This window comes from Aedes albopictus, unplaced genomic scaffold (assembly GCF_035046485.1).
Source record: "Aedes albopictus strain Foshan unplaced genomic scaffold, AalbF5 HiC_scaffold_36, whole genome shotgun sequence".
NCBI lineage: Eukaryota > Metazoa > Arthropoda > Insecta > Diptera > Culicidae > Aedes > Aedes albopictus.
The window spans coordinates 516-27,126 of NW_026917155.1; the positions used below are offsets into that span (position 1 = coordinate 516).

The 26,611-nt window shown below is 41.7% G+C and overlaps 1 protein-coding gene across 1 annotated transcript in view; it reads right to left on the reverse strand.

Annotated features, from left to right (window-relative positions):
* Positions 1-256: 256 nt before the first annotated feature.
* LOC109421919 (calmodulin) overlaps positions 257-26,611 on the reverse strand; it is a 123,754-nt gene continuing 97,399 nt past the window's right edge. Inside the window, exon 4 of the mRNA XM_029865141.2 lies at positions 257-1,765. Within this exon, the coding sequence (XP_029721001.1) occupies positions 1,737-1,765 (29 nt within the window). The 3' untranslated portion in view covers positions 257-1,736. The remainder of the gene's footprint in view (positions 1,766-26,611) is intronic.

Below are 26,611 nucleotides of genomic sequence, written 5' to 3' on the forward strand. Positions count from 1 at the left end.
CCAACCCATGATCCGAACAAGAGAGAGAACTTTGAGATACTTACGCGCGGCGATCCTGCTGATAGTTCCTCTCTCGCTCACACACAAAAACAAAAGCGTCCTGTCCTCTCTCTATCACACTACGCCAGAAAAAGAAAGACACCGACAAACAGAGACAAACGACCGCGACGACGACGACAACCAGACATTGACCGACCATGAATGAGCAGCGCACGGAGAGAAAAAACAGAAAATGTAGAAATAAGAAAACACGACATTTTGTTGGTTTTTTGATGGTTTTTCTTAGATCTTGAACGACTATAAATTACGATTTGTTTTTAATAAATAGTAATTCACTTCCTGTTAAGTATAACCATTACAATCATGTGTGTGTGTGGTTTCTTGTTGTGTTTTGCTTCTCTACTGTTGTTTTTTTTTCTGTTTCGAATCATTTGTTTAGCTGAAAACTACGCTTGCCAAGCTTGATTTATTTCTGTTTTGTTGTTTCTTTTTCAAATTCTGACAATCTTGTTATGTGACTTACTGCATCGGAACGAAGTAACGTAAGTTTTTTTTTGTTATTTTATTTCAGTTTTTTCTTTATTAGTTTAAAAAGTGGGAAATGTTTCATCGATCATTGTTTGCCGGCTCTCTTTCTCTGGGTGTACTTCGCTTCGCCAAGAAAATTCCTAATCTCTCTTTCACTGCTTCCGCGCCTCGATCCTTTCCTGATCCAAAGTTCTGGTCTGTTTCTTGGCTGGAAAAAAATAAAAAAGAACGAAAGCAAAGTATGGTGGTCGTGGGTTTCTGTTGTTGCTCTGCTCTTGGGAATTTCTTTTTTTTTCGACCGGCTTCGTCCATATCCGTATTTGTCCGTGTCCGTCTGTCCTGAATTGTCGTCCTGAACCAAGTGTTGTGTAGTCTGTTCTCATTCTGCTTCATTCGGACCCGTATGCAGTAGTAGTGTCTAGGGAGTGTCGTCCCGCTGATTTGATCGACGTCGTGGAATAACAGCCTGACACTCGCTTCGTCTCTCCTGCACTCGCTTCCTATCGTTCCTTCCTTACAACAAAGAAAAAAAATGCTAACCTTTCCTGTTCCTCTTCTTTTGCCTAATCCTAACCAACGAAATTCCGTCCCAAGTCTGAAACGTCCGTCTTTGTCGTCCGCTGTCTCGGTTCGTCGCCTAACCCTTGCCAATCTGTTGTCCTTCCTACGCTTTCCTCCTCAACCTCCTCTCGCTCCTCCATCCTTCTACTCCTTCTCCTGTGTGTTTGTTTGCCTTTCTCCGGTTCTGTTTTTTAATTTATATTTATATTTTATTTTTACAAAAATTTACACAAATAGATTAAGGATAGTGATTAACTTTAATTAATGTATTTTCTTTTCTTTCTTCCTTTTTTATTTATCTTATTTAAAATTGTGTTGTTACAATTAATTTAAGTTATTTTCTCCTTACTGTGTGTGTGTTTTGTTTTTTTTTTGCATTATTTTTTGTCCTTTTCCACATTCCGTCTCCCTCACTGTTCTGCTCTGCTTCCTCTGGGTTTTTCTGTTTTCCTTCTGTGTGTGTGTGGTTTTTTAAATTTAATTTAATGTTAATTTTTACTTTTACTTTTTTCTCTTTTTACTCTTTTTTTTTGTTAATCTTTTTAAATCCATAGCAATAGCGTTGCGCAGCTGGTGTTGCGCGTGGCTACAGTCTTCTTTATAAACAAATAATAATAGAAAGGCGCAATAATTTTTCGACCTGTAGCTCACTTCGATGTCATCATTGTTACGAATTCTGCAACGAGAGAGAAATGGAGAAAAAAGGACACAATTAGTAACTATTTCACGTTGCGTGAGGACATTTTGAGAGCTGGGAAATGCGATAGTTGATGTTGGTGATGATTGAAGCACAGGCAAACAGACGTAACACTCTGACATTTCCCATCGTACACCGATTTAACGGTCCATTTAAAAAAAATGATAGTTGGACAACTGCCTACCCGTGGCACTCGCATAGTTTTTGTTCGAGGTTGACGTTTGCCCACTACCGCCACCTAGTTCATGGTCGGCCAAACTCAGTCATTTTAGTATTAGTCGAACAGGTTTTCGGGACTATGATTTGAATCGAAAAATGTTCGAAGTGTTACGTCTGTTTGTCTGTGATTGAAGTGTGATGCGCTACCAGACATAACCATTTCGAATTTAGTTGAACCATATATTGTATGATTCATACCATACGATGATCGTTGATTTCGATATCGTAAAACATTTACTTTATGTTCGTTACTGGAAACTACAGATAAAATATATCAAATTGCGAACAACTATTCAACTATTATAATACAAATGGTTACTACAAGTGTAATAGTAACTGTATCGTTACATTTTTCCCTCTAATCCTGCTTCATAACACGATTAGTGACACATTTTTATGCCAGCAATACGTTACATAGTTGCACATTACCATTAATCAGATAATGATAACCTGTATCATAATGCTATGATACCGATTCATTCCAAACATTACCCCGGAATTAAAGTTCGTGTCCCCGACAAATTAGATTCGTGCTATCGTGCGGTGCGATCCTGATTGCTCTTCGCCACTCACTTGGCGCGATGGAATAAGTGAGCGAGTATCAGTAGATATGCCCGGTCGGCATTTGAAGAGTGACGTTTTTTTTTTCTTTTGCCTCAAACACTTATTTAGATAAATTGATCCAGATAGCACACAGTGGGTCTCGCTCGGTAAACGTGGTTGACTAGGTAGCAACACTTTCAGCAGGGAAAGCAATTAGAAAGAAACCGTTGGGGACTTTCTTCGTGTCCACCAATGCCATGCCAATGGGGATGATTGGTTAGAAGTTGGTCCCGCCATGGCGTGCCACTCGGGGGCGGCAGAGATCTGCATTAAGGAAAAACAGGCGAGGAAAATCATCAACGTTGATGGGATTGTTTGGGAGCGGTGGTTTCACGACATGCAACATCGCTTCATTTGCTTTAGAGGCATTGACGTGAACTCTTGAATAATAACAAACAGGTATGCTCATTGGAAAGTTAAAGAAACGCTCGAAATGACGTAAATATTTGCTCTTAAAAGTATGATAAAAGAAGTTCAGGTTCTACAGAACCTTCTATAGAAGACTAACCGACCTTTAATTGCCAGTAAAATGATTATACGTATGATAGATAACACGAATAAAATGGTATAATACAATAACTATACAGGTTATCATATTTTCATTATTCGCGTTACCATAAAGTAAGAAAAATACCATACCGTAAATCAAATAAATGATAACAGATGTCATTATTGAAGTTTTCAACAGAAGCAGACTAAACAAGCATTGTTGTGGTATGCTACGAAACATACAAGTTACGTAATGCTAAAATGGATGTTTTTGGAACGTTTTTTGTTTAATCACCAGGCTCAATCGTACTAACAACGCATAACGGGGCCAAGCTTAAAAAAAATGAATCCTTTTCAAACCCTCTAGAATTAAATTAGCGATTACTAAATGACATTTATGTAACTTTCCATCAGTGAAAGACGAGTACCGTTATTAAACGTGGTAACGCCTCACATCGCGCTCAACTCCAGAGGGTATGCATAATTTGCAGAGACTATCCCTTCAAGCTCAAAGCTCACATCATATTAGTAGTGGATCACCGGCGGAGTCACTTTTCGCTGCACAAAAGAGATATTTTTACCCCATCATCATAACTACCACCTCTTCGAAGCAACCATCAACACTCTTTCACCGTTTACCGGAAGACGAGCCCGTTTACCGGAAATGGTACCCCGGAAAGCTCACCACCAAACGCAAGGCGCCATGCAAGCCAAAAGAGCCTCTGTAGTACAGCAAAGTGGCTATCATTGAGATGTGCTGCATATAATTATGGATGAGAGAGGAGGCAGTCCCCCAAAGTGGACGCAAAAGTGATGAGTTTTCAGTTTCTTTTGATGCGGCTCCGCCAACCGACCGACGGACGATGAAGTTGAATTGCTGTTGCTGCTGCAGTCTGCGCTGAAGGAAGACTCTCCCAATATGTAGTTAGTGACAGTCTCTGTAAGTGATGTTCTCTGCTATGCTCCTGCTGCGCCAGCATGTTCGCAAATTCACACTTACGTCGTTGTTTTCGGTCTGCACCAGAGCGGTTGCAATAGTTCGCTACATTGCTTCCACTGAACTAAGGTTGTAACGATAGGTAGGAACTATACGATCGCTATCGCGTCATTCTGGGTGAAGAGTATCGATCACACGACGACTGACGACCAGGCCACGACACGGGTTTGTGAGGAAACCATGGGAGGTGTTGAGTCAAATTGCGCTTTGTCACGTGTCGCCATCGCCCGCTTTCTTGTTCTAGAGATGTACCTTCATAGAAGCTTTTTCACGGGCACTGGGGGGGGGGGAGACCTAATGGCACTACTAGACCCAGAGGCACCAATCAACCTGTCCGTCAAAATTAATTTCGAAACGTTTTCGGGGAATGTTCTCTTCGTCGAACGGGTGGAGGGCAAACTCTTTGCCTTTTTCGCGCAGTTGGTGGCACGGACGGAAACACCCGGGCGGCTACTTTGAAAGTCTCCTAGTTTTTGCTTCGCAAGGCAAGCACCAACCAAGCCAGAGCCAAGCGGCAGCAGCGCGAGTACATATTCTTCTTTCCTTCTTCGAGTCAATTTAATCAAGTTCCGGTGTTCGGGGCGTGGATTCAAACCCCCAGCACAATGGAATGCGCGGGTGGTGAAGTTGGGCTTTCGTTTTGGGCCAGAGGTTTCCAATCGGGAGTGAGTGTATCTTTTTCGACTCAATCCTAAGCAGTTATGGTGGTGTAGAGGGCCGAAGTGGCAGGTCTTCATCCTCAAATTTCTGTCGATCAGGAGCCTCCGGACCTGGTTTGCCACGATACCCTGACGATGGAGCTCCGCACTGGAGATCCAATTGTAAGGCCACCATGCACGAACTATGTACCGCAAGCATCTGTTTGAAGAAGACCCGCAGCCGTTGAATGTTCTCCACTGATACACACCAGGTTTCACTGGCGTATAGCAGCCTAGGTTTCACGTTTGAGTGGATAATTGGGATTTTTGTGCGTCGACTAATATGATTGTTTTCCATACAATTTTGAACCCTCAAAGGCAGCTTGATCCGTGCACCTATGTCGATCTTGATGCCACCATCGTCCGCCATTTAGCTACCAAGGTATTGAAAGCTTTCAACATTCTCTACTGCTTGCCCAGCTAGCGTGAAGCTGGAAGTGTTGACTGTGTTTACATCTAACGATTTGGTCTTGTTGACGCTGATCTGCCGCCTACATGTCGATCTCCAGATCCGAATAGCGCTGACGGGCTACGGGCGTTGGCTCCTCGTGTTTTCGCTCGCCCTATCGCGATTTTGACGTTCCTACGGATAGGAACGAAAAGGAATGAGTTCATGGCAATTTGTCAGACCGGAAAACAAGAAATTCGTCTACAAACTTAGCCGGTAATTTTTCCGGGAGGTCCATGTAAAATCCTTCAAATGAAATAAGAAGTGTCAAACGACCACTTCTCGGTCATTCCTGGTACCTCCTCAAACATCGATTACACAAGAAAAAGTTTGAGCACCACTGTTTTAGGTGAAAAACGTGGCGAATGACGGCGAGTGAGTGGGTGCTTTGGCGGTTACCTCCTTGCTGACGTTGATTTATAACGTATTAGAAGCTTTTGTCGGCGGAGGAGCAAAGCCGGTTCCACCTGCCCCCGAAGACGAAAAGATACATGAGCTCCTTAGCCGTTATACCTATTTGGAGACAGCACTGCCCAAGTAGGCAGCAGAGGATAAGCCACCGCCGAAAAGTTAATCAGGCTAAAACCGGACGAAAAAGGGTGTGGATCACGATAATGTAATTTGATTTATCGCATTGTCGACGGAAACGTGCAACGCAGGAATGTTGGCCTTGATTTTTATTGAATAGCGTTCATGTCCGTTGACTGTCGTCAAGTCACCGACCTGTGCAGTAGAAATGACTTAGTCACTGCCCGTCGTCGTCATCATTGTCAGCCAAAGAAGCAGCGACGAATTCGATCATTAAGAAGACGCCTCACCATGTGAGTTAATTAGAAGGAAATTAAAAATACGAATTCGTAAACGATGCTGCTCATGACCGGCAAATTACCACACTCGCTCTGAGCTCACACATCTCTATGTAGGTATCACACCGCAGGAGTTGTTTTGGTCTAATGTTCCCATAGTGGAAAGCAATTGCCAGCCACTAACTATTCGGCACGTGATTTCGTCGGTACAAAAACATTACCCAAACTGACCGACAGTCAGTCGAACCGTTCAAAAGCCGGGAGATACTTTATTTGCGATGACGCATTTCAACGAGCGGCGTGATCGAAAGTGATAACTTGATGGGGGAATACTACACCTCTAAATAGTCAGTTCGTTCGTAGTCATCTGCGACTGTGCCATTAAACGCTGCGCTGATGCTGTTTGTAGGAAGGCAAGCACATCACACACCAGCTGACTAGTGCGCGCGCGCTTCACGCTAGATTTATTAATTGCACAAATAAATAGCTCGAAGCAGTGCGCGGCGGATAATCTACTTCCAACCAACTCGAACCCGTACTACATACTATAGAGTACTAGACTAGACCGTTCGGGTTCGACTATTGAACGGCGTTTAGTATGCGGATTCATACTGACTCCATTATTTCTAATTTTATGTGAATATCAAACGTCCTGCCTGGAATCTGAGCAAGATTGCGTAATTATCTAATGATTTTAGTAATAATTCATCATACAGTTACATGTACAGGGCTGTAACAAAAGTGTCGATTTAGAAACCGCAAAATCCGCGCCAAGCCATTTGGAATCCGCGCGGAGGTCATGAAATCCGCGCCAATACAAAACCATATATGGTTTTGATGACTGAAGCTCATAAAAAGCCTGACTTTTGTTGTACTCCAGATGAAGAGCATTTCTAATGAAAAATTAATTTTTAAATATTATTAATCTATGACTTTAGATGACAATTTATACATCAAACAAGTATTGAACAGTGTCGCAAACAGGCTAGCTTTTTTTATTAGAATAAAAAGCTTTGAATCGATAGCTCTTTGATTATTTATCAATCAGTGTGTCTGATATTTTACGAGAATAGGTTTTCTTGATCTCAAGGATTCCGAAAAAGGAGCAAAAAAGCGAATCTTTTAAAACAATTTATAATCAATGTTATTGTTCCGGCAGTCGCCGGGAATACGGTATGTGAAGGCTTACTTAACGGCTTGAAGCCTCTGGTCCATAAGAAAAGTCACCACTCGATCACCTTTCCGCTTCTCCCACTTTTGCCACAAAAGAGCGGTCAGATAGCGTTTTCACCCAACTAAAGGTATGGTAATTTCCTTCTTTCTGCCTGGAAAGGGCTGGACAATTACTCCTTCGCAAATGGGCTCGTATCGCGATGGCGAAATAGTACCACTAACAACGTAGGGTTTCGGACTCGTTAGAACTTCGACCGGGTACGGTTGAACAATGCGACACGTCTGTCTCGTATGAACTGTCGTATATTACTAAAAGCTAGATACAATTTTCGGTTGCTGAACGATCTACATTTCGTTTAGTTGTATCAACTATTAAGTCTATGGTTGTATGCTGTAGAACACGATGAAAAACGACTTCAAATGAAACGATCGTATAGTAAGCATGTGTGCAGTGTCCTATTGAAGATAGCCTTAAAATTAGATTGATTTCATACAAAGTAGTATTGGAAATGCAGTTTATCTGTGAATTAATTTATAGTGATGTTCACAGTTTTAGTTTCAAAGCGAATTCACAAAATATATTTTACCTACTAATTTAGATATTTAGAACAGTTATGGTAGAAATCCCGAAATAAAATCTGTAGTGAATACCAAAAGACCGTTCGAGAGAATTGAACGAAATTTTTCAGAAACTTTTTGAGAATTTCATGGATTACTTTCTACAGAAACTTATTTTATGAAGATACAAATAGAGTAATACAAGCGGAATTCATTGATTAAATCACCAATTTTACTTCTAAGAGAGATATTTATAAAAAGAAAACACTTAAAAAACTTCTGGAAATTCGAGTTTAGCAAGTAAGGATTTCAAAGGCTCAACGATTTATTTAAGCATTCTGCAAAAAAAAATCCTCAAAAAATTCTACCATGAAACTTTTTAATAAATCTCGCAAGTTTACGTATGTTTAGGATAATTCTATAAGAATTTTAGCAACAAAAATCGACATAAATTCCAACAAATAACTGATTCAGAAATTTCGTGAATTCCGTTAAACTCATCCATAATGAATGAAAAAAGTCCTGCATGTTAAAAAATCGCTATAGTTTTTCCAAGCTTTTTTCCGTGGAATTTTCCAAGAATGCAATCATAAATAATCTTCAGACCATCTTACCTGTATCTTTTTTAGGAATATCTGAATTTTCACGACATACTGTGTCAGAAAACCAATCAGATTGATTTCTCACGGCACATAAAGCCTACAAAACCAATGATTTTCTTTACGAGATTCGATGAAATGTGACTACAAAATTCAACCAAATGTTTCTCCGAAATTTCCAGTAGGCGTCTTTTAACAATTTCCATAAAAAACAGCTTTCAGTATCACCAAGAGAGTACAAGAAAGAGTTATGGGGTGAACTCTAATTTGAAAATGTTTATTATTTTTTACTGATTGTGTTGAGCCTCATGTCCAAATATTTAGTAAGTACATTTGAAAACGATTTCCGCAAAATCCGCGCCGAAATTAGCAAAAACGCGCGAAATCCGCGCGAAACGCAAAAACCGCGAAAAACGCAAAATCCGCGCCACGTGTAACAGCCCTGCATGTATTGTGAAAAGTTCATAGAGGATGCTAGACGATCACTAGGCAACGTTGCCAGACGAGGGTCAACTCGATGTGGCTCCTCTAGAAGACTGCTGGAGTACAGCCACAGCAGCCAACTACGACATAATTGCAAACGCAAGCTGGAACATCTAACCCACTTTCGCTATCGAGAGAAAAACTGATTGAAAGGTGGAAGAAGAACTTTGATAAACACTTGAACGGCACGGAGAACGTTGGCACGGGGGACTAAGGTAATGGAGGAAACGACTACGTACGTCACTGCAGCAAAGGACGACAACGAGCTAGTCTGTGTAGACTGTAGATTGTTCAACCCGCTGCCAGTCCCCGATGACATTTTCCGCAAACTCATTTGGCTGATCATCATCTGCACATATGTCACATCGTGGACTGTATCATTTCACCCGGCTATATACCTGGAGTCAAGTCTTTGACGTTTCCTGGCCTTGTTGTTTACGATTCGGACTTCGTGGTTTCTCCACAAATATGTTCCAGGAGTTTCTTCTGGGATTCGCAGAAGCTCTTGATGGGATTCTTCCGGGTGTTTTTTTTTTTAGATTCCTTCAGAAGTTTCCTCTGGGGATTTTCCTTGAGTTTCTTCCGAGATTCCTAAAGAGGCTCCGTCTGGGATATTATCAAAAGCTCTTGCCAAGATTTCTCCATGAAGTACATATTCTCAGAACTGTTCCAAGGTTATTTCCTGGATTTTTCTAGAAATTATTTCCGAGATTTATCCAGTATTACTCCTTCTAGGAAGGAGTCTGCGAAGAATCCCGGAAGGAGTTCTCGAAGAAATCCTGGAAGTAGTTCCTGGAGGAATCCCGGAAGGAGTACCCGGTGGAATTGCCGTAGGAATCCCGGAAGATTTTCTGCTTTTAGCAATCCCAGTAGTAGTTCCTGAAAGAATTCCGGAAGGAGTTCCTGGAGAAGATTTTGGAGGAATACTGAAACAAGTTCTCGTTAGGGTTCTTGTAGAATTCCTGTAAGGATCTCAAAAAGACTGAAGACATCCCTGAAGGAGCTGCAGGAGGAATCTCGCATGGGATTCCTGGAAGGAAGGAATCCCTGATGGTATTTTGGAAGGAGTTTCTGAAGTAATCTCGGAAAGAGTTGCTGAAGCGATTCCCAAGATACCTCCTAGAGGAATCCTGGATGAAATTGCTGGAATTTCCAGGAACACTTTCTGCTCCTGCTTCCAGGAACAAATTCAGCTTATTACCACAAATCTAGTACTTTACTGAACGTGCCCCATTACTGTTTTACAAAAGCACCACCTGCGCTTTTTAGCTTTTAGATTCTCAGTAGCCTCGGCCGGATACTGCGAAAATCGAAATAATTATGAAGTGCCTCTTACCAGTGACTTTTCCAGCCCTCGATCATCTCTTGGTGCCGTTAATTTCTATGAAAAGTTCGTATCAGTAATGCACCTCCTAGGAAGATCACTCTACGCACTCTGGGTGGATTGGAACCAACACTGCCAGAAATCTTTGCAGAAACTCAAAGAAGTGTTCCAGCCCGATCTTCTCCCAACTCATTACGACCCATACCTTGACATTATTATCGTTACAGCAAACGCATCCCAGTCAAAGAGTTAGTTAGAGCACTGGAGCCTGCATCATGCACAAGTTTTCCAAGGGCGTTTTCTCACTGATGCCGAAGAACGTTACGGACAGGTAGCCGCTACCTACCTACCTGAGGTAGGGAAGGAAGGTTCAGGACTGGTATTCGCTGTAACCAAGTTCCACCGGATGCTAGTTGGACGTAATTTACTCTGCAAACCGATCATTCGTCGTCGCATCAAATCAACTGGAAGATGACAACGAATTACCTCTTCAAGAAATAGTAGGATTACATCCTGTGACGTTTGACATCGTTCATGGTTCTACAACAAAATGATCCGTTCTTCAGCAAGTAATCAAGTACATCGAAAATGGATTACTTGCTCACATTAAGCACACTACAAGCCCTGATGTTCAACCGTTTGACATTCATCAAGGTGCCTTGGAAATGATAAAGGGACACGTCATGCTTGGAAACCAGTTGAAGATTCCTAAACCACTTCGAAAACGAATTCTGAAGCAGCTTTCCACAAACGACAGCCAGGAAAGGAAGGGATGAAAGCTCTTGCGGTTAAGACACGCCAACTGGTCCAACATTGATGGCAGCATTTCCGATTACGCCAAGCAGTGCTACTCATTCGAAATCGTCGACAACAGTCATCAACTTTTGCACGTCCCCAACTTCCCGAACGAATTGTTCGCTCGCTTTGGAGTTCCAACCGCACCATTGCATCCGACATCTTCATATCATTCGCAGGCCAGACGGAAGGATTTGTAGACACATTAAAGACAGCGTTGCTCAAGATCAAGAGAAGCAGCATGTCTACATGAATCATTGCAAATCTTCCTTTAAGTCTGCAGAAGAATTCCAAGTCGTGTGGATGGATAACCTTCATCATAGCTGATGATCGGAAGAAACATACGGATAGAAGTCAATTCCATGATTTTCACTTTGGCTAACCAAGCCCAAAGGAAAATGCATTGTTAAAACGCTTTGTACATAACAGAAATATGTGTTTGATAAACAAATTGAGACTTGAATTCCGAATAAAAAAAAGCCAAAATACTCAGGTGGGAATCGAACCTACGACTCCCAATTTGCTAGACGGGCGTTTCTATTCCTCTAAACTACGGGACCACCTCCGCCATAGAACTGTAGAACTGAACGATTCCACAACCGCACATGTTTTCTTTTTTTCACAAACTAAATTTCCTCCAGGATGGGGGATTGGATGAATCTCTCACACACATTTTGTTTGTTTTTTTCTTATATATGTCGTGAGTTTCGGGCACTGTCTACCGATTACTTGCGCGTGACAACGAGCCTTATACCGATCGATAGACACAACAAAGCGCTCATCGAGCGTTATTATTTCGGCCAGACAGTGGACCTCCGATGTTCTCATTCTCGCAGGATCGTTGAGAAACATCAATCGATCAATCATCAATTTATTAGAGTTTCAAATGGTGGGTTTCGAGACAACTCTCCCGGACTGGCGGGCCATGTTCGATTACTGGAAGGATGATCTGTTCGTTGACTGCAAGCTTGTTATTTTGGTGCAAGGTGGATCAAAGGGTAAAGTGCTATTACGGCCCCACTCGCATAACAGTCCCATTTGTAAAAAGTAGGGATAAGAGACCGTCTTGTAGACATGTTGTCTGAACAGCAGTTCAAAATTAGACCAGCCTAACATAATCTACCCGAATTGGATCAGTTCACCGCTGAAGAATTTAGGGTGATTTTGAACAAGTCAAAGGTATTCGGAATAAACGAAATGTATCTTCGCTGCGTTAACCTTGGACGTCAATTGGTTAATGGTTGGCTAGAAAGGTTACAGGTTAGATTGTGAGAACTTAAGTGCTATCTCAGATTATTTTCCGTCGTTTGTCACCTGAAACACGCAGAAAAATGGCGCTTGTTTAAAACAATAAAACGCATGGTTGATTTTCAAACTGAGAATTTACTTATTCTAATTTTTTATTTTAATTGTCTTGATATGCAGTAAAAACACAGTGGTTGAAGTTGAAGGAAGTAACGATTTAATAACTGTTCTTGAGGAGAGTTGGAATAGGTCACTGCATGAAAATCACTCCTTCTCTTTCACTCTTACAGAAATGTTGTAAACAACAAGGCCACGAAACGTCAAAATCCCATACAAAATCAAAACAGTGCAGTGCCCTATTGGAATGAACAAATTTTTCTTAGTTGTGTAACAATCAACAAGTTGCTAAGTACGTCTACGTAACCAATGGTGTCTTCGATGCCGATTACACCAATACCCCCTCTTAATCGGTCAATCCAAGGAGTTTCCGAAGTTCTTGAAAATGAGTAGTGTCTAGTGCTTTTGTGAAAACATCAGCTACCTGCCTACTCGATGGGATTGGTTCAATCTTCACCGTACCTTTGATCACATGGTCCCGCAAGAAATGGTGCTTGACGTCGATGTGTTTTGCTCGCTTGCATTCAGCATTTTTGGCCATTGAGATACATCCGTGATTGTCTTCATAGATGGTGAACGATTCTTGTGGTGACATCACTTCCAGGTCTGTAAGGATTCCTTTCAACCAGATACCTTCCGAGACAGCCAGGCTCAACGCGCCGTATTCCGCTTCACTGGATGATAACGCTACAGTTTGTTGCTTCCTACTGGCCCATGAAATCGTGTTTCCGAAGACTTGAAAAATGAAGCCACTCACCGATTTCCTATCAACTGCATCCGAGGCCCAACCCGAGCAAAGGCGGATAACAAAATGATAACAAGTTCTGTTACCTGGTTATCATTCGTTTGATAATTGAGTTTGTTATCATTTAGGTTGAATTAAGAGCCAACATAACAAAAATGATAACTCAAATTTACTCCACGAATACCAAAATGATAAGTAGTTAAGTTATCATTGAGTTCAAGTTGATAACTGATTGTGTTATACAATATTTTATTCAATATTACATTTAGTTATCAACATGAAAAAATACAGCTCATTGATAACAGGTTTTGTTATCATTTAGTTATCATTCCGAGCTATTTTATCGACGAAAAATGTAAAAATCTACTTTACCGACATGGTTAGCAGTTGAAAAAAGTTTCTTATAACTATAACCCATGTTTTCAACTATTACGCCCAGTGGGCATCAGTCTGCATCAGCATATCCTAGCAGGGTGGGAGAGTCTTTCTTTCTTGTGTATTGTAGCTTCAAGTTCTTCGACCCTTTCAGATAACGAGCTGTTCTCTTCAGGGCTTGCCAATGACAGTTTCCAGGGTTCTGCTGATATCTACCAACGGAATAGCTGATGTCGGGGCGAACACATAACATGGTATACATGATACTGCCAAGGAGCACCCTATATGGCTGGTTTGTTGGAACTCCATCAGCAGTTGGCAGCTGGCAACCTTTCTCCATAGGCGTTTTAACAGGATTACAGTCTTGCAAACCGAACTTGGTCAAAATACGATTGATGCCAGCTTCGTGTGACAGGCACAGTCTTCCTTCTTCCTTGTTATATTGGATCTTCATACCCAGGAAGCAGCTGACATCTCCGCAATCCGTCATTTGGAATTTCTGAGATAGCATCTTTTTCGTTTCCAATACTGCGCTCATTTGGTCTCCAAAAATTAGGACATCGTCAACGTAAATAATGATGTAGACATTTCCGTGTCTGTTGATCTTGAGATACAGGCAATAATCATGTTTTGAACGTGAAAATCTATTTTGTAGAAGCGTTGCGTTCAGCTTATTGTTCCAGCATCGGGGACTTTGCTTCAATCCATACAACGATTTTCGCAGCTTACACACAAGATTGGATGCTGCCTTAACGCCTTCCGGAACTGCCAGGTAAACCGTTTTGTCCAGATCGCCGTATAGAAACGCTGTCTTGACGTCTAGTTGCTGGATGTGCATCTTACGCTGAACAGCTACAGCCAGGACAGTCCGAATTGTAGCCATTCTTGCCACCGGTGCGTACGTCTCGCCATAGTCCAGTCCAGGTTTCTGTTGAAATCCCTTGGCCACGAGACGCGCCTTATAGCGGATCGGATTTCCGTCTTCGTCCTCCTTTATGCGAAATACCCATTTCGATTTGATTGGTTTGATCCCTTCCGGACACTCTTCTAGGTGCCAAACATCGTTTTGCTTCAGCGAGTTGAGTTCATCGTTCACAGCTGCGAGCCAATGTTCTTCATCGGGACGGCCAAATATGCCTCGGTATGTTTGTGGTACATCGGTTGAGCACACGGGAATTGCGTCGAAATCATCAGGGGTTTCATTAACATCTGTAGGTGGATATTAACACCGCTAGCCAAGATGGTCTCCAATAGCGGAAGGTCCGAAAGAGCTTGAAACTATTGAGAAATCATCATGTCTACAGGTCGTAAGCCCTGATAAAGTGTGGAACGTTTTGATGGCTGTGATCCCTGACCATCATGTCAAAACCCAGGGATACCCAAGTGACCATACTGTTAGGGTGTAGGGGTTGCATGTGTGAGGCGCATATATTGACAGGCATTGCTATGGACCGTTAGGGCTGAGTAGGGTCGAAGAATGGATCTACGATTGCTGAATTATACTGAAAAACTCGTGATTCAGCAGTGGTGGCACCGCTTTCCGCTTTTGTTCGGCCTTGGTGGTTTGTGTGGGGTGGTGCGTGTCGGTGTGTGTGTGCTTTGTGCGTGTGGTGCTTACGGCTTCAGCAGGGTGGTTACTTGGGTAGTGTGGGATAATTGGGTTTGGGACTGAGGGGGTCGTCGTTGATAAGGCCGACATCATTGAGTGCTCAGTGTTGGCGGTTGTATTGGTGACGATTTCTTCAGCCTTAAGATCTCATTTATACCACGCACAGATTTTTGGGAAGAGGGAGTACTTTGTAATGCAAGAGAGGGACTTAAACTCTGCGTTACGGGTTGGGCGAGGTCATGCAGATAGACTCAACCCAGGTGACCGTGCGGCTCGGACAGTGATGCATGAATGAGTGCGGTGTGGGTGAGGTGCGCTGCCCTGTGGGTGCAGTTGAGTCCGGGTTGGAGACCCTTCTCTACTCTAGGTCGGGTTCGGTTGTACGGGCGTGGTAGTGTTTGTCTTATTTGTGCCGTGTTGTGCGTGATTTGCGGCTCGAGCTGTGTGGTTACTTGGGAAGTATTGTGCTCTGTAATCTAGATTTTGGTTTTAAGGTGAAGCTAAGGCTGGGCTGTGCCTCGGATTTGTTGGGCGCAGGTCGGGAGAGCTGGTGGCAGTTTGTGCTGGGGGGTTTACTCGATTGGTTATTCACTGATGGTGGCCAGTCGATCGACTTATCGGCGCTGCCTGTCATTTGGTTCTTGGGGTTTGTGCTCTCGAGGTTCGGGGCGTTGCTTCGTCGTATCTTCGCTTTAATACTAATATTCCTTGTTTGATTTAACTGACTGTTTTCTACAGGCGTTTAACTCATTCTATTTCATAGATTGCCAAATTTAAGGGTAATGGTTCAATAGGGTGTTAGCTATCAGAATGGATTAGAACGAGTTGGCGCCTACAATACACCAACACTGACACACACACTCCAATACTTACACGCACACATGCACCTACAACTAGCTGTAAAAGACCAGTGGGCGGGACAATGGTGCCTACCCAACAGTTGTAGGTGGGGTGTTTGGCTTAGCTACATGACTTGGTCCGGCAAGCCCATAAACATCAATTGGTAGACGTATTGCCTAGTGAAAAGACAACGCAGATGGGCGAAAGCCAGGGGATGCGTTGATAATAGCAGAATAGCAGAATAGCAGAACTTCACGCAACTGTTTACTAATGCTGCTGGGCCGGAGGATATGAGCGGCCCACCTTGTATTTCTATTACATTTCACCAGACGAACTACACTTGAAGACGACAACGAGTGAGGAGGCCAAACCGATAAATGGATGATTGATAGTGATGACCAACGATCGCATCAACCCACCGTTGAGGACATCATGCTGGAATCGTCGCCCATGTCACATGAGTATCCTAACAAATTTTAATGACCCTCTCTTTCCCACGGTTGCTCCGGAGCTACATTGATTCATTAAAGACAAGCCAGTTTAATATTACACAATGGCATGTGAACATAAATAATTAAATAGCAACAACAATTGAATTCTCAACAATTAAGAACGGTAACGGTAGAATCTTCCATGAACAATGAAACTAAGTTTACTATCAATTAATCTGCTTTAAAGCTAATTTCAATTAGATTGACTCAAATTTACACCAAGAATAGCAATCTTTGTTCAATCAATAATCATACCAGTCGTGGGAAGGAAAAGGGTAAACTAACTAACATTAATCAGCCTTCTTTTACAGCCGCAAGAGATCATCCACAATCGAGCTAGTTCCCCTAACTCTCACTTCCTCCTTCCATCGGTAGTAATATTAATAATTGCGAGAATTCACATATCTTGTCCGTCCCATAGTTTCACATAACTGATTAGTGGATGACCTCTTGGCGAACCGCATCTGCTGTTTCTAATCCGGCATTAATTAACTACGTCACAATTCGCTAATTTAATTCTTTTTACAATTACAAGTTGGCTAACGAGCGTTTTAGCGGAATTAGATAATAACTACTAGACAATTCAACTTAAGTTTACAAAAGCTTCTAAACTAGTAAGAAGAGCTAAGTCCTATTAGTTCTAGTAATACAAGCTCGGTACTAGTACTGGTACTACTGCTCAGCTTGTAAATAACTAGGTTCTCTGAAAAGTAATCATAACTAGACTTTGTTACCATAATTGCATTGCAGAACGTCATTGATCTAGAAACAGCAGTGCGCAACGGATCTATTGTCTTACCAAAATGAAACACACACCGTCCCTTAAGGATCGGACATTGGTGCCGTAGGTGAAGGTCTAGACGGCTAGACCAACGGTATTAGAAACTCACTTTTTATTAAGTCCAGAGTTTGTAACATCGTCGTGTTTCATCTAGTAGACGTATCGCTCAGCGGAGGGGAAAGCGCAGATAGGCAAAGGAGCCAGAGGATGCGTTGAGATTACAGAATTTACAGAATTACAGAATCTGTAGGTGGATATTGAACGGCAGAAAAAATCCTTCCAGTCAAGAAATCTTTAAACTTACCGGGGAGCCTGCGCTCCCGTTCGCTATGCCTCGTGGTTGCCATGTCAAGGTTTGAACCATGTTCTTGTTGCGAAGGGAGCGCTGCCGGTATTGAAGACTGCGGTTCAGCATCATCATCAGATTCGTCATCAGTCAGAAGCATCGCACCAGGTCCGACAGCTTGATCTACGTTTTCCCCCTCTTGCTCGGCCTGTTGTGCATTCAGCGGTTCGATTTGGGTTTCATCATCAACTTCCAGTTCAAGGTCATACGGTACAACAATCAATGGAGAATCGGGTTGTTTCTTCTCAGCGAACGGAAATGAACCTTCATGAAACTTGACGTCCCGGGATATGAATAGCTGTTTGGTTTCCACGTCCCACAGGCGGTAGCCGTTTGGTGCATATCCAACCATGACCGCCGCTCTGCTCTTCGGGTCCAGCTTCTTCCTCTGTTGCGATGGTATCCACGCGAAAGCCTTGCATCCGAACACCCGAAGTTTGGCCAAATCTGGTTTTAGCTTCATCCAAAGTTCAGCAGGAGTCTTGCGATCAGCAATAGCACGTGTCGGACTTCTATTAACCAAATAGACTGCAGCAAGTACCGCTTCACCCCACATGGTTTTGGGAGCGCCCGCTTGAATCAGCATTGACCTGACCTTCTCGATGATCGTCCGATTAAATCTCTCAGCCATTCCGTTTTGCTGAGGAGTGTAGGCTGCCGTAGGTTCGATTTGGATACCCTTTTCTTCGTAATATCGTCTTTGATCGTTGGAGCAGTACTCGCGGCCTTGGTCAACTGTTAACTTCGATATAAGATTGCCCATCGCAGCAGTCGCCATCGCCTCATAGCAGCGAAATTTGTCAAACACTTCGGATTTCTTTTTGATAAGATAAATGGCTGCAAAATGGGTAAAATCATCGACAAACGAGACGAAGTACCGTGAACCATTCCATGCAGCAGGGGTGATCGGACCGCAAACATCAGAATGTATTCTCTCCAAAGGACGAGTGGTACGTGGTCGGGTGCCGTTGAATGGTTCACGGCACTGCTTCCCAAACACGCATGCATTGCAAAAATCCAAATTACCACTCAGTCTTGAAATACCTGTGACCATATCGAACTTCACGAGTGCTTCCAAATTGCTGCCACCAATATGGCCCAAGCGACGATGCCAAAGGTTGACGTCTTGATCAGTGCACAGATTGGCCATTCCACCGTTGGAGAAGAACACGTCCAGTTCATAGAAATCACCTCTCAGCGGACACAACGCAATCACCGAATTCTTGAACTTCATTTCTCCAACTGTTGGTCCAAAGCTCACCGTTACGCCCGCTTTGGTCATACGCTTCACCGACAGCAAGTTTGCTCGTAACTCCGGGATGAACAGCACGTCGTAGATGGTCATACTTACACCTTGACAGTTGATTCCGCAAATCGTCCCTCTGTGTCTCGCAATCATCGACTGATCGTCTTTTGCCACACCGATAACGACAGGTTGCTCCAGCTTCTCCAGTGACTTAAACACCGCCTTGTCATTTACGAGATGATGGCTTGCCCCGGAATCCAGCTTGAATGTCACCTTGTTACGCCTGGCATCCACAGATTGCTGGCGACCAACCATGAACGCAACGCCTTCGGATTCAGCAACTACGTTGGCTTCTCCTTGCAGCTTGACACGACAATCCTTTGCCATATGACCCTTCTTCTGGCACCTTCTACACTTTCCCATGAACTTACGTGGCTTTTGCTTGAATACAGCGAAGGCTGCAGGCTTCTCCTTAGTCGTATCAACCATCCTGTCAGACTTCTTCAACTCTTCGGCCAGCAATCGCTCACGTACAACTTCCAGGGTAAGGTCCTTTTCTCCAAGATTCTCCAACGCCGTCACGAGTGGATCGTAGGATTCGGGCAGCGTCACAAATAGTTGAGAGACCATGTCGGCTTCTTCTAGCTTCGCGCCGGCTGACTTCAATTGTCTCACCAACTCGTCGAATACCTTCAAATGGTCCTTGATAGATGCACCTTCCGTCATCTTCAGTCTTGCGAGCTGCTTCCGGACAAACGTTTGCGAGGACACCGACTTCTTAGCGTACACATTCTCCAAAACGGTCCAGATTTGCTTCGCAGTGGTCTTCTCGCGGATCAGATCCAGAAGATCATCATGGATGAAGGATATAATCACGTTCGCCGCCTTGTTGTCCATCTTCTGAAACTTGGCTTGATCCTCCGCAGCAGCTGGTGGGTCCTTGATAACCGCATCCAATAGCTCGACGGACTTCAAATACCTCTCCACACGGAACTTCCAATTTTCGTATCCGGTTCCGGAAAACGGGATTATTCCGTGAACCGCTTCCTTCCGTGAATCGCCCATAACCTCTTGATATGCAGTAAAAACACAGTGGTTGAAGTTGAAGGAAGTAACGATTTAATAACTGTTCTTGAGGAGAGTTGGAATTGGAATGAACAAATTTTTCTTAGTTGTGTAACAATCAACAAGTTGCTAAGTACGTCTACGTAACCAATGGTGTCTTCGATGCCGATTACACCAATAAATTGTTTTCATTTAGAGTTTATCGATAAAAACAACCGATTACCATCATTTCATAAAATGTCAAAAATTTCATTTGTTTCAATTTCAACAAAATAAAAACCATAAACATGGTCCGAAAGCACTCACACATCTATAAAATGCTTACCCCACCATCGCACAGTGTTCGAAATCGATGATTTTGCGATCAAAATGAAATAACTTTTTTTAGGTTGGTTCTAGAGGTTTGGCGTGTTCTACAAAGTTTTTCTGCATGTTAAAAGGCGTCTTTTGATAAAATGTAATTAACGATTAATTCCCCTAGAAGTGAGATAAAATTTTTATTTTTTCAAAATTTTTTTTTAAAGGTTTGACGTCTTCGGCAAAGTTGTAGCTCATAATAAGAGAAAAAACTTCGTAGAATATGTCAAAGCTCCACCTCTTACGGTTTTCGAAATATAGAGCGTTTTGTGCGAAGTCCCCTTAAAACTAGTTTTTTTCAGTTTAGCTTTAACAGATAAAATCCTACAGTTTTGTGACCTTCTACAAACTTGTTCAGGACGTCAAAATACACATTTCTTCCGAAGATGTTAAGTCATTATATCTTAAAACAAAAAAGTTATAGGCAAATTTATCATATTTTAAGGTGTACTTTCACCTTAAGTAACTATTTCCGGCGCAAAATGGCGCAGATGGCTCAGTCGGTAGGTGAAATATTAGACTTTTTACTATCACTCGAGGGTGGAAACCCTCGTGGGCAATAGTGGGAAAGGTGTTTTAAATACAAGGCAAAAACTTATTATTTTGCCGGTCATACAAGAAAAATAAATAAAAAAAATAATAATCAAGACGCCCGCAGTAATTTTTACTGCATTGCGTAATTTCCGGAAATATTTTACAACATTTTTGACCATTGTGCTTACCAAACAGAATATTTTTTGATGATTTTGAATTCATATTGTTAACTATCAGATGGTCAGGTAATTGCTGGTAAAGTTATTTTAAATTTAACTGTTTGAAGTTTTTTTCGAGGCAATATCCAAGTTATGTAGCGCTAGGAATAGGAGAGAGGAAATATTAAATAGTTCAAGATGTGCAGATTTTTTTTCATGTATTTATATTTGTTGTTGTTTGACTTTTCAACTTCGGACACAATATCGGAAAATATCAGGAAAATCTTTGATTCGCCTGATAGCAGATTAACAGCTTTTTGGGTAATTCACGAGTTTAACTTCCAACTGAGGAGCAATTGAACTATATCAGGTATAAATCAATAAAATACAGGGTGTGCCAAGAAATAATGTGAAAGTTTTTTTTAACATTATTGTTAATCTCTTGACGTTAACCAATTACATGTTTTGACGTACCATCGTCTGTATCATTCGTTACTTGTAATATTTTTCATATTTTTAACAGTACATTTCACAAACATCGGGTTGAAAATAATCATATTGCACATTTGATAAAAACGATTTGCTTTGTTTTCATCAGAAAATTGTCAAAGTGTGAATTGAAGAGTGCGAAATTACAACTATCTTAATTGTGTTTTTAAATTTTGGAAAATTTGTTGATTTTTTCAATTTTATACGAAAGAGTACCTTTTTTCTGAGCCACCATATTTTTTTCAGATTTTTAGAACTTTATTTCGGTACTTGAAATCAACTTCAAAGACAAGGGGTGATTCGACAAATCGCTCCAATACAAACTTGAAATTGATTTTAAAATAGGGTCCCGGGCACTAAAATTAATGAAAATTTGAATTTCGGCTCAGTTTGGCATGCAGATTCAGAGTATGGAAGTGTCTCAACATCGCTAAAGATGCCAATTAGGACTGCGAAGGTATTTATCAAAACGCATTTACTAATCTAACCATTATAGCCATTAAATTTTATGACTATTGGGTAGGTAGTCAATCGTTTGAGCATATGTTATCATAAGTTTGAAGAAATTCAATACTTTTATTTAGAACTCTCGGATTATAACAATATTTTCTACTGATTATTCAATTTTTACTGATAAAAACTCACTGTTTCTGCAAAAACGTTGTAAAGATTCTGCCGGAAGCAATACAGTGCATTAAAAATTACTGCGGGCATCTTAATTATATTTTTTTTTTCTTTTTTTTTCTTGTCTTACAGGCAAAATAATAAGTTTTTGCCTTGTATTTAAAAAACCCTTCCCACTATTGCCCACGAGGGTTTCCACCCTCAAGAGATAATAAAAAGTCTAATCTTTTACCTACCGACTGAGCCATCTGCGCCATTTTGCGCCGTAAATAGTTACTTAAGGTGAAAGTGCACCTTAAAATATGATAAATTTGCCTATTACTTTTTTGTTTTAAGATATAATGACTTAACATCTTCGGAAGAAATGTGTATTTTGACGTCCTGAACAAGTTTGTAGAAGGTCACAAAACTGTAGTATTTTATCTGTTAAAGCTACATTGAAAAAACTAGTTTTAGGGGTACTTCGCACAAAACGCTCCATATCTCGAAACCCGTAAGAGGTGGAGCTTTGACATGTACTTCGAATTTTTTTCTATTATTATGAGCTGCAACTTTGCCAAAGACGTCAAACTCATAAAAAAATTTTTTGAAAAAATAAAAATTTTATCTCACTTCTAAGGGGATTAATCACTAATTACATTTTATCAGAAGACGCCTTTTAACACGCAGAAAAACTTTGTAGAACACGCCAAACCTCTAGAAACAACCTAAAAAAAGTTATTTCATTTTGATCGCAAAATCATCGATTTCGAACACTGTGCATCGTCACAACGAAGAAGGTGCAGCAAATCCATCACGCCAACTTCCAAGTGCAGCTTTGGCCGTGATGGATAACGCGTAGGTACTCACGACGTCATCCACAAAAAGTTGATCGGTTTCGCCTTTTTTTGTCTTCTTTTTTTTGTCGTTCTCCTCCACATCCCCTCACTGACGGTCTAAAAATAGCTTTTATGCAATTCAGTATCATAGTTTACATTTTATATAACTCATTTTGGTATCATAATGGCCAATTTTTCCGAACAGTTACGTAACTGAACTGAAATGAGTTGCATAATGAAAAATAGTTGTATAATGTTCATAATGCAACTCATTTGAGTTGCATTATGAACATTATGCAACTCAAATGGGTTGCATTATGAAAAAAAAAATCATTGCATAAAATTTTGTATGGAACTCGTTGCAAAACTCGATTTTTCAGCACTCTTCGTATTTATCCAACTCGACAAGCCTCGTTGGATAAATGTACGACTCGTGCTGAAAAAATCAACTTTTTGCAACTCGTCACATAAATAACTATTCGAGCTGCCGCAGTTGCTGCCGTCACCAACACAATCACATTCCGGGTTTTTTTTTAAATTTTTTTTGTTAGTGGCAAAAGTGCGGTAGTTTGAATCAATCCATTGTTTAATGTTGAAAATACCATATCTCTGTTTGTTTTAACAAACTGTCAAAAATTTCGACAGATGAAAATGTTTGTATTATCAAACAATAGAACAGTTCAGTTTAAACTAGAAATCAGTTTGTCGCTATAGTAAACTGAAAAATTGGTTGATTTGAACTAGAATTTAATTGTGTTTACAATTTATTTTTTTGCGTGAACGAATAAGTTCGTGGGAAGTCATCAAGCCGACAGCCCGTTGACAACGATCCGGATCTTTATCGTACGACAAATCCTCCAGAAATACCATGAATACCAAGATCCAATGTATCACCTGTTCATCGATTTCAAGGCAGAATACGACAGCATCGACTGCTCGTAGCTTTATAAAATGATAGACGAGAATGGCCTTCCTGAGAAATTGATCAGTCTGATTAAATCAATGATGGACGGGTTTCTGGTGATCCATCCAGTCGGGACTATAGTCTACTCTTTAGTGGCAAAATACTAAGAGAAACTTTTTTTGAAAGGATCAAGGGTGTTCCGAGCAAGAAAACTACCATACTCACACGCGCACAGAGGAAGCAGCTTAGAACTCTTTGCACTGCAAAACAAAAGAACCCAAATTTGAGTATTTTAAACTCACTTTTGGATTCTTTTTTTGCAACCTCTTTCATTCGCTCTCTTTATTGTTGTCAAAGAGTGAATAGCAAAACAACCCAACTTTGAGAGTTCGATGCGGGAAGCCAAAATTGAGTAAGTGACATAGTAGCGAAAATTGAGTAATTTAAACTGACGGTTGAGTAAAAAGAACTTCGACTCTAGGTACTTTGACCGTATACGCCTAAATGCAAACTACCTACCTCAACATCGACTCCATCAACTCAAAATTGGCTTCCCGCACGCAACCTCGAAGTTGGGTGGAATGAACTCACTTTTGGGTACTTTCGTTTCTCCGTGTGGGAGAAAAGAGAGCAAGCTCACTTCCTGAAAACGCTCGAGAAACGACCTAGACAAAGTCGCTACATAGGACCACAGACGTAACACCTTGAACACTTTTTATGGAAATCCATCGCCCATCACCTGGTGGAAAAGTTGCACGAATTACTGTGTTGTGCAATATCGTCAACAGAAGGCGCTAGTGTGAAACGTCAAACGCATAGAAAAACGACGCGCGCGCCTCTGGTTGTGAAAGCCACTACTATGACAATTTAAAATGATCGTTAAAAGCGTGGTCGATGGAAGTTTCGCAAGTGTTACGTGTTAGAAACGACCCAAACCATTACACCAAACCACAGAGAACAGACGTCTAGCTTTGCTTTCTGCCTTGTGTAAAACTTTGTAACGGTCATATCAGAGTATGTGGTTATGCTCCCGTTACGTGGCGCTAGCATCCCATCACTTTCATTGTCGTGTTGTCATTTTTGTTTCCAATGCTCGCAGTTTTTGGCCGTTTGGCGCTCGTATTGCTTTGTGGGCTAGTGTATTTTAACGATGAACACTGCCATCAAATCGACTTTATATGTAGGGCAGTCTCCGCTGATGGCGTTGAGGTGTATCTAAATCCCTTACACACGATTTTGACGTATTTTTGTTCAAGCTTAAAAGTCTGTTCTCTGTGATCAAACGACATACATACTATTGATCCACAACATCCAAAGCCGAACAGTCGTCGTTCAGAAAAAAGCGGGAACTAACTAAAGTTCCGCAAGTGAACCTGCAAGTGAATACTCAGAGCGCCACGAGTCGCTTCTGTGACGAGGAGAGAGAAACATCGGATCAGAACACATCCTCTGCTATTCAAGTGCTCTCACTCATCGTAGTTTCAAAGTTCTCGGCAAGCCCTTCTTAGGGTCTGCTGACATATGATGGATCATATCCCCCAAGGACGTGGTTGGCTTTATAAAGCTAGTCTCGCCAGAATGGGGAAATCACATACTGTAACTCAGGATCTTTATTAATCAATAGGTGGTCTTGAGTTCAGTCGATACCAAGGTATCTCAGTAATAAACAGAGGTAACTTGCGTACCTCACAGCAAAATGGTGTATCACAATAATCCTAAAATCTGGACGCCCTGATTTTCACCCGACAAACGAGAGAGACCTGAATGAATTCATTGAGCATTTCTTGACAGAATACACGTAGGGGTTATAGGAGGAAATCAAGGAAAATCATGCGCGGAATTTGCAACCACAACGGTACTTGTGGATTTGCAAAGCAGGAGGACGGACGACTGTTGGACCTCTGGTTACCAGCAGTCAACCAGATGTAAGCGTAACGCTCGCTAAATCTGCTCAAATGAACCTCGGCGGAGTGCGATGGACGTACATAAATAAACCACACTGGTACACAATTTTAGCTCTCTAATCAATATTTATTTTTTCCCGAGGCAATTTTAGGATGGCAGACTGCTTTGTGTGCTTTTTCGTTTCGGGGTTTCTCTGTCTCATTCTTGGTCTAAATGTAACCAAACGACATAAACGTTGCATCGTCGGTCTACACCCTCTATGCCATGTGAATGTGTATTGGAGATTAGCAGACCGATGGATCCCCCGCGAGATTTATTGTGAAAATAATAATCACGTGCAAGGTGCAGGAGCTAGCAATCAGGCCAGCATACCTGCACATTTCACAAAATGAGAGTAATTTGATAGCTTCTAGCAAGAGGCTGATATCAGCTTTCATAAGAAAAAGGGTTGGATGCTTCTTGTACCTACAATTCGTAAGTGGGCGTGAGGCGGAAAATGACAAACTGACGAACATGAAATTCGTTTCACACTGCCGAGTTCCATACCTGCCTGCCTGTGTCGTGTCGTCATGCTGGAAACGTTTGAAATTTGAAACCCGATTGGCGTCTCCCTCCAACAAGCTTTAGGTAGAGGAGCACTTAGAGTTTAGAGCACTCGAGCGCTCACTCAAGATGCCCTTGCAGCAAGCAGTCTAGTAGTAGGTATCCCGGGTTCACTTCAAAAGCTCCAAATGATTGAAATTCTTCGCTTTTGTGTTCCATTTCGGGACGAACGGACACACACACACACACACTGGCACACAATCAACGCCTACCTCCGACGACGGCGAGTGCCACTTTGAAGGGAGATCTTCTACCCCTAAATGATAGCCTTGAAGGGGGAAAAGAAGCTTTGAAGGCTTTGATCTTGCGTGTCGCAAGTGTCGACCATTTTCCTGCATTGCGGAAAGGTCATTTATATTCCATCAAAAGTTGAGAAGATTC